The sequence below is a fragment of the Panulirus ornatus genome, chromosome 11 (genome assembly GCF_036320965.1).
Source record: "Panulirus ornatus isolate Po-2019 chromosome 11, ASM3632096v1, whole genome shotgun sequence".
NCBI classification, from domain to species: Eukaryota; Metazoa; Arthropoda; class Malacostraca; order Decapoda; family Palinuridae; genus Panulirus; species Panulirus ornatus.
Window position 1 is genome coordinate 30,966,703 of NC_092234.1, and position 10,000 is coordinate 30,976,702.

Below are 10,000 nucleotides of genomic sequence, written 5' to 3' on the forward strand. Positions count from 1 at the left end.
ACAGACAGACAGAGCATGTGTGTGTGTGTGTGTGTGTGTTGTCTGTGTGTAATGAGAGAGTACCTGTTATATATTCAGGCGCATGACATACTGGTGTGTGTGTGTGTGTGTGTGTGTGTGTGTGTGTGTGTGTGCTCACGCGTAATTACCCATTTATACTGTATGGGTAGGGAGCTTTACACTCGTTGGGCATTATCTCATGCACATTCTTTATCATGCAAATATTTAAACATTCGTATTCTGTCCGCAATTACTATTCTTTCTGTCAGTTTACTCCGTGTGTGTGTGTGTGTGTGTGTGTGTGTGTGTGTGTGTGTGTGTGTGTGTAATAGCCTATTTGTATCGTAAGGAGACAGAGTCTTCCACTCGTGAGTCCCCAGCTCTTCAACATTCACTACTGTCACACATCTTAGTATCCTGTCAGCATTAACCATGTCCTCACCCATTCATTTCCATCAATCCATCGATCCCATACTAAGTAAGTAGTTCTAACAACCTTTATAACCCGTTTCTTGCTTAATTTCATGTCGTCTGGTTGTTCTATCCCTACGTTCACTGTCCACGTCATCGATCTGTTTTAAATAGTTAAAGGATTGCGATCATGTCACCCTCCACTCTTCTCTCTTCCAAGGCTTTGGAAATTTAAGGTCTCTAGCCTTTAATGGAAACCAGTTCAATTAATTCTGGTATCATCATTGTTGTACCCCCCCCCCCCCTCTGGCCCTTCTTTGCTGGCTCTTTGTGCTTCTTCAGGTACGATGACCAAACTTATGTAGGATAAGAATAGCCTGCTACATCTCTCCTTACCCATATCCTTGAGAGCTAGTCTGACATTTGCCAAAAGACAGTTTGTCTTCTCATCTATTCTCCTAATGAATGTTATTGGTGACTTTACATTTGCTCAAATTGAATTTCATCCTCCATGCATTAGACCAACTATGGAGTCTTTTCAGGTCCCCTCGTAAGTTGATGCACTCTTCACCGACTTTCACTACACTCACGACTAGCTAAAGCATCATCTGCAAACATATTCAGGCAGGGGTCCATCCATAGACCCAAAGCAGAACCCTGCGACCCTCCGCTGATCACCTCGACCCCATTTGAAAGAAGCTCATCTGAGTTGTTCTGTATTCCTTCCCTTTGAGACGTAATCTATCCATTAATGGAGTTCCCTCCTTATTTCTGTCTAGTAATCCATAGCTTACATGATCAGCCTCACATTAGGTACAATGACAAATGTTCTCTCTCTCTCTCTCTCTCTCTCTCTCTCTCTCTCTCTCTCTCTCTCTCTCTCTCTCTTTCTGAACAAAAACTATGTGTGAGAGTTGTTCCTCCACTGGCCCTCGTGCTCTACCTGTCTACTTAAAACGCCTGTCAGTTTACATACTTCATTATCTACAGACTTATTTCTGCCCTGTCCATCTCTACCAGTTTACCTCATATTTCACATACGACATATTTTCGTCACTTCACTGGACAGTAACAATGCTCACCTTCCCTACAATCTACACTAGTCGAGTGTATCTTCCTCACCCACTACCCACAGCCGTCGAGAAAGCCCTCTTCCCCATCTACACTAATAATGTCCCTCACCGTCTTTCACACTTCACACTTGTCTAGACTATCGATATTCTTCACCACGCACAGACCATCGTCTTCCCTGGTTACCCTAGACTCGTTCACTTGAAACCCTCTTCCTCATCCACACAACAGTGTGTCTAAATCATTTCACTGTTGACATTAGCATACCCTATTTTCTCCACCATCTACACTAGATTAGATTCTCCCGTTCCCCATACTACTTCAGCAGTTGACAATAAGCTGATCATCACCCATTCTGGCTCAAGCTATCTCATATTCACCAATACTCTCTTCAATATCCATATTGGAGTCACAATCTTTTTATACATACTAGTCTGCACTCCCTCCCTCCCTACAAGACTATCTTTATCACCAGTCACTCACGCTCTCCTTGGCAACTATCTCCACCATTCACACTTTCTCTAGAAGTCATCTTCTCAAACTAAGCTAACTCGAGACGGTATGATTTGTACAGCAAAGACCGTCTGAAAATCTCATTAAGAATTCCACACTGAGGCCCAACCTCCCAACAGTGACAAGCGCTGTTGAGAACATAAGACACAACGTAAAAAGAAAGATATACAATGTGAAGGAAAGGTTCCATGAATACATAGTGTGTATGGGGTCTCAGATTTATCCTCAACACCTGAAGAAGGTGGTAAAAGATTTTCCTGTTGGTGGATGTAGTTAGCTTAACGTTGACGGCCTTTAATGACCCTGGCAACTGGTAGTCTAAAATGATCAACCAACGTAACGGATTTCTCCTCCATCCTGCACAGTACATCTATTTCAAAGATGTTCTTATATCTAACATTACTGCCCTTAAAAAAAAAATGCATCATGACTGAACCACCAACCTTCAACCTCATCACTACTGCTGCTGCACCATTACTTTCATCATTTCGAAACATCATGGTTCACTATCATCATCATCATCAATGCTCATCACGATCATCACTTACACCTCATCTTCATCATCCTCATCATCATCAACCCACGATCATCACTGTCACTGGCTGCACCATCATCACCATCACATCAATACGTCATCTTCTCCATCATCATCATCATCATGGCTTAAGCCAAGTCTTCGTCGCCATCTCCGACACCATCATCCTCCTGAGACACATTTTCATCAATAGCCGGAGCTGTCAGGGTTGGCGGGAGAGACTTTCCTCAGCTCCGAAAATGGTGTGATAGAAAGTATTCTTTGTTCACGATGCGGACGACTCCACTGTTTATTAATTACATTACCTCTTGTTCTTTGTTTGGCCGATGACTTTCGAATTAATCACAATCACCTGGGCTGGTGGGACTATAAGTCGATAAACTTCCACAAGCAAGCAAGCAAGCAAGCAGGTACGAAAGCAAGGTTCAAATATGCACCCAGATCCTAACTTTACACGAGGAATCCTGAGCTATTCTCCAATCATTCGAATCGTCAAAGAAAAAAAAAAGTATTTTAAACTGTACGACAACTTCTCCAAACTCCTACGCGTCGATGGTTATCGTACACCGGGCGTCTATCCTGCCAGGATCGGTTTAGTATTGCCGACAAGAAGGTTCCATATTTATGTATTCAAATTTTTGTTGTATCACTCATTATAAGCATAACAGAAAAAAAATGGAACGTAAAAAGTTTTTGAATTCTGATAAACACAAATCAATATACCTATTACAGTATAACGTACTAGACATCATTAACTACATAATGTAGAGCAGTGCAGAGGCAACAGCTTCTCCCTGGCCACTCCACATTGGCACCGGTGCATCTAAGACTACATTCATCATCCAATTTCAGGCGTCACACTCTAGCATCTGATCATTCAACTTGCATCATTAATTATTATTTATCACCTACCAATAGCATTCAGGGCTGTACGTTCATCTACATACGATCAGTCTCCAAGACGTTGTAACCCTTCAGTGTACCCGTTCACTTGAGGAGTGTAGCCTACTCACTATCTATCTTACAAGTCTTATATTACTTCCAGGATTCCGTCCCCAACGCGCACGATTCAGCATAATTCAACATCAGCGGAAGGCTCTAAAGGGTTAAAGCGACTATCTTAGGATTTTTACAGGGCTAACATGTCAAGTGTCATGAAGCGACACCATCTCTATCTCATGCAAACTCGTGCTCAAGAACTTTTTCAAGATCAAGAAATTGCACCTACCCTACTCATGCACTATGAGCGTTCACGGTTAATTGGTAATCATCCACTCTGTAATATTAGTGATTCTTGAGAACTAGACAGTACTGATAAACGTCAGAGCTTACAAATGTAGCACAGTCACACATACGCAATGTTCATGTACGTGATCAACCACGGTCAACACGTAAACTGTGATTATATCTAGACTTCTTTTACAACATACGATTCACCAATAAGCTGAAAATAATTATGAAAGCAGCTTCATCAACAGTGAGAAGTTTCGAAATGAAAAGCAAGGGGTAAAATGAAAATAAAAAAATATTTCCCAGCATCTACACAAAACAACGCTTTTACTGACAGAAAAAAAAAACAACAAAATTACAACACAGGTAACATTGTCCACAATACAGTGACGCCTGAAAACACGTGTCCAGCATAAAGCTAGCCTGGTATCAGCGCTAAATTATCATCTTCCGTCCATGTATCACCAGCGTTCCTGCCATCTACATGTTAACTGCCCTTCAAATCATCACCCTCACAATTTCCCATAACACTAGCAACTTTTTTCTGTTGTTCGTCCCTCGTAAAAACCAAAACAAATCCATTTAAACCTATGGCGTTGTAAACAATGTCGTCTGGTGGTATGAATAATGAACCACTGCAGGAACGAAATCACAAAACTAGACAAAAATAAGAGCAGTAAACAGCGGTTAAACTAGTTTAACAATCAATCAATAGCTGAACAATAAGAGATGACAGTCCTTACCTTAGAGAGGTCCATATTGCGCAGGCGCTCGTCCGTCACCATACGATTGTACATGGTGCGCGCCAAATTCGACCGTAGGTATGGTCTTCCTCCTGCTTCGGCCATCCCTACAAGGAGTACGATCACTTTAAACACGCAGATATGAGAAGGTAATCGGATATTCATCAAATTCCACAACAAAACTGGGTTCGTGATGTGTCCTAGATCAGTCGCGAATCTTAAGCCTTGCAAAATTTGCCCAGGAACTAATGTTTATCCACGTGAAATAGCAGAAGACACTTCTCCGGGATTTGAGACGTGGACCGTACAGCTACGGAGACGTCCAATATACACCACTATTTTGACGTGTTCTAAGTGACCTACGCAGTCCCAGCGGACATATGAATAAAACTGACCGTCTGTGGACTTGGGAATACGTGTCACATCAGCAAATTAGCGCGAAATAAATACAGGTAAGACACCGAAATAAGGGAACTTGATAAGATGGCGTTTGTTTACTGTCAGTTGGCGTCATCTAGCGGCGGCCGCGGGAACTACGGGGCGAGGGAGGTTCAAATCCGGATCGATGGCGAGTCTCAGAAATCGCCACCAGGTGACTGATTTTGGAGGGAAATTTTTATGTAACTTTTCAATTATGGTACATGAATATATGTTTCTTTAAGCTCGTGAATATTTTATGGCGAGTGTCAACACAGTCTAGGGGCATTAATTACGAAGAGAAAACGTCAGCGATGTAATTCATCTCGCTTGGGATTTATTTAAATCATGCTGAAAAAAAAAAGATGAAAAAAAAATAGGAACTTGGAGGGAGAAACGGCAGTATCAGAAGAAAATTGAATTAGCGGAAGTTTGCCTATCTAATGTGTGCTTTCATAACGCCGGCGCGGCTCAAAGAAACTTGATAAAAGGAGGGGGTGGGGAGGGAGCGGAAAGGGGGAGGGGGAGGCAGAAGGCGAGGGAATACGAGATTAAGGGATTCGGAAGATGAAAACAGAAGAGAGAAAAATACAGAGATGGATGGAGTTTTGAGTGGACTGTCTTTAAGGAATTTCAAAGACTGTGTTATGGTGGAGGTGGAGGTGGGGGAAATGGTTGGGGAGGAAAGACAAGGGACTGGGGGAAACAGATGCGAGATGAAGAGTGGAAAAGTAAAACAAAGAAATTGGAGAAGGACTGGGGAAGACGCTGTGGGACAAAGAAGACAAAACAGCACAATAATAAGGATGTAAACAGGGTGAATGGAAAACAAGGGAAAACATTTATATGAAGATAACGAGAAAATAGACGATAGAAGGAGTGGGAAAAAAAATAGACAAACAAGTTGCAAAAACCGGGAGGAGGAGAAGAAGGGACTGTGAAGTATAAGAAGAGAAAAGGAAATGAAAAAAGCGGTGGTTAGGAATGGTGGAAGGAAAAACTAACAAAGAAATCGGTTAATGAAAAATACAAAAAAAAAAAATCGAAAGAAACAGAGGCGAGAAGAGAATGTATACGACAAATGTCAATAGTTGTGAAATACTGGTAACAAAATACTGGTAAACAAACTGTAGAAAATGGTGCAGATACGCAAAAAAAGAAAAAAAATAGATCCCTAAAAAGAAAATGGAACGAAAATGCACGAAAAATAGGAGAAAAAAAATTGAAAGTATACAAAAAGGAGACGAGAACTGCATCGCTGAAATTGTCGCGGATGTGAAACGTGTGGAAAAGGTGTGGAAAGTCGGATGTGGAAGGGAGAGTACAGTCAAGACGACTTACAGGAGTAGACGGGTACTACCAGTGACCAGAGACGGAGGTGTTGGTAACAGGTGAGAGTAAGCAGTTAGGGGCAGACAAGCGATAATGTGACCCTGATAAAACCCAGAGACAATGGAAGTGACCTTTATATGATAGTAGAGCAACGACGCGGCTTGATGAAGTTCTTAGAACCAAAATATAAATGACTGTAAACACGAACTAAGTAATAACTGAAATACTCTATAGAAAAGTGATAAATCAAAGAGAAAAACGAGTGCTGTAAGTACTCGAAAGCATAAGAAAAAATGAAAGTGTTCCCTTGAAAATGATAAACTAACAGAAAATGGGGTAATAACACCTAGAAAAGGGGTTAAAGGATGGAAAAGGGGATGATATACCTACGAAAGGGGTTGAATGACGGAAAATGGGGGTAATACAATACGAAAGGGGCTAAACGAAGGAAAAGGGGGATAATATGCACTACGAAAGGGGTTCAATGACGGAAAGAATGAGGGAACCAGAAAACCACCCGAGTTATTTATAATGCCAGCCAGGGCAAGGGGTGTAGGGGTGCACACAGCTGGCAGGGGTGAGGCACCTAAAGAAACGATGGGATGATGGGCGTAAACCCCACAGGAGGCCGTGTGAGGGGGATGTATGTATCTAAAGTTAAAAATACGACGAAAACAAAACAAAAAAAAAAAGAACATCGAAATCTAGGGAAGGAAATAGTGTTTAATTAAGTAAGATGAAGAGACGAGTCCACTATGAACAGTTTCAAGGCCATTAGCAGGGAAATGTGGACTTCTTAGGAGTGAGAAGTTCTTTGACGAGGCTGTAATCAAAATAATATAGCCTCGTCACAGATAGCTTTTCACTCGCGGTGTAACCTCTTGTAGGCGGAGCCCGGTAACACCTACACATATATATGTGTCTGAAAAAACAAAAATCAATAATTTCGCCAGTCGCAGTTTACTTATACAGTGAATGTGCGCCGGTTGTTAAATTCTGCAATATAGGAAGATGAATATTCACATATTACTACAACCATTATCAATCCTTTTTTTTTTTTAAATATCAAGAATTTTGATAGATTTCTCCTTAAGCACGTCGCTAATATAGGAAAAAAAATCAGACCTTGTGCACCCACCTGTACCCTCGCAAGAGATCCGACTCGGGGTTGAGAATGTCAGGGAGAGAGAGTGTAAAAAAGTTGTATATGGTTCGGCTTTATGTTGGGAGCGACCGGTGCAAAGAATGGCTGGCTGCCCAGGTCTGTCTGTGCGTGTGTGTGTAGGGTCAGAGACCAAGAAGTGTGACGGTCGGAATCAACAACATTAAGGATCTCGTATACTTTTCCAAGCACTGCATTTGAAGGATCACGACGCGTCAGGCAAACCCTTGGATCATATAATGAGATGGTGTGTATAGGAGAGCGTGAGAGAAATGTTGTGTCGTGGAGACAAAACAGAGAGGGAGGTAGGAAGGAACAGGGACACAGCCTGATAAATGGAAGGTCCACAATGGGGTGATAAGAGTAATGACGAACCATATATGGGAGACAAGTAGAGTCGAGAACATGGTGAACTGAAGCCCAGATTTATATCGGAGTACACAGGAAATATATCAAACCACACAACAAGTATTTCAAAGTACGCATGAACTATATTGATATATTGTAAAGTACACACGATATATAGTAAAGTACATATGAACTATTTCAAAGCACAAACGAAATATATTACAGTGCACACAAAATATACAGTACATATAAACAATTTCAAAACACAAACGAAATATACTGATGTACACATGAAACATTAAAGTCCACATGAAATATGGCATATTACACATGAACTATAATATGACACACATGAGATATCTTTATCTTAATAGTACAGGTGAAATATATTTACCTCATATAAAATAATAAAATCACACAAGAATTACGCCGAAGTTTACATGAGCTATATCAAAGTTCAAATGAAATATGAGAAAAAAAAATGGCACCACAATCACGTATATGATATGACCACGAGAGATCAGAAATATACCGTAGTTTACCACTGGAAAACCTGTAGTATAACGAACGTTCAACGATGGACCATCTACACGTTCAACGACGGACCATCTACACGCACGGACTAAAAATATAAGAACTTTATAATGAACGATAATCGCATGAAAATGTAGCGAGTATGATACATTTTTTTTTTTTTGAGCTTATAACGACAGACCAGCTCTTACGATCTGCTGACCCACATCATCGTAACTAACAACACAGCAGCGAGGGCCACAGCGTGAGGAAACCTTCAAGGCAGAGCAGAAGGCGAAGCTGTGAGGCGGGAGGGAGAGCAGGAGCCAGCAGGAGTGGAGAGGCTGGTTGGAGTTGACGGGGAGGGAGGCCTACGTGGATGAGACCAAGAAATTAAACTGATGAAGAATTAATGTAAAATCGATACTTAACACGCCTGACACACGCACAGTTGCCGGCGAACGCATTTCATTTTTTCTTTGCCATTTGGTTTGCGCCTCCCAGACTGCGCTTTGTTACGTATCTGGGTATCGTACCACTGTCTTAGTGTTTTCTATATAAATATATATAATCCTACATATAATTCAAAGCTTAGATAAGGAACGAAAAAACACTATCAAGATACGCTTGTTTAAAAACCTTGGAACAGTGGGAGTTGAGTGAGAGTATAAAGTAATAGTTTATATGTATCATTTTCTTTTCAATGTGGATATTACATTTCAGAATAGATATCTTCACCGAGGCTAGGCCTTAATTGAAACACAGAGAGGGATAAAGAGACACACGAGTAATTAGAGAGACGGGAACTAAATAATGAAATAGTTTTGGATGAAGTGGATAAGCTGAATATTTGTCACAGTGTGTGTCAGGCCATACATATAATATCTCAGGGAAAGAGACAGGAATGTGAGGGGTCGCAAATCCACTTGACAAGCACTCACTCATCACTGTAGTATCAATGTTCCATCTCGCCCCACGAGCACACCAGCAACTTTCACTGCCTTCTTACGGATACATTTTTTTTTTTTTTTTTTCACCTCCGCAAATTCCAAATAAATTTCCCGGGCTGTGGCAGGCCATACCTCACCAGGCGTCACCACCGCTTTACTACGAGATATTTTTCTCACCATAATTTTGTTCCTGGGAAAAGAAATAAATATATATATAGTTCCGTATGGTCCATATCCTGGGGACACTTCGACCTTTCTGTGATTACTCCTGCATCTTCCATGGATGCTCGAAATATACATATATATAAAAAAGATAAAACAGTTCACAAATAAGAGAATATTCCCGCTTGGAGACCAGAATATAACCAAGAATAAAACGATTCTTAACAATCATTCTGTAATCTTCCTCCAGTAATTCATCATAACAACTGTCCATATAACTCGAACTGGACCACTGACGGAATCTTGCACCTTATGCCATTTTTTCTGGACGTTCGGATCAGAAACTCAAACCCACCGATACGCTACAGATATCTTCATTTTCTTCCACATACATACTACAACTTATCTAACATAGAATTTCCATGCATGATTTTAGGCGAGCCGGTCCAGTAAAGCGCAATGCACACCCCCTGCCTGAAACCTGGACAGCCATGGCGACCAGGAAAAATTAAGTTTTGAAAATATTTGTAATTGTATCGCATTTTTCTGCCTCCTGTCTACCTAATGGCTCCTCCTCCGCCTTGCTCTATTTCCGGTTCTCTTTAGCTTTCAC

General features: G+C 41.1%; 1 protein-coding gene across 1 annotated transcript in view; it reads right to left on the reverse strand.

Moving 5' to 3' along the window:
• The window catches only part of LOC139751384 (protein-L-histidine N-pros-methyltransferase-like), a 770,810-nt gene that overhangs the window by 503,844 nt on the left and 256,966 nt on the right, over positions 1-10,000 (reverse strand). The window contains exon 2 of the mRNA XM_071666758.1: positions 4,504-4,610. Coding sequence (XP_071522859.1) covers positions 4,504-4,608 — 105 coding nt within the window. The 5' untranslated portion in view covers positions 4,609-4,610. The remainder of the gene's footprint in view (positions 1-4,503; positions 4,611-10,000) is intronic.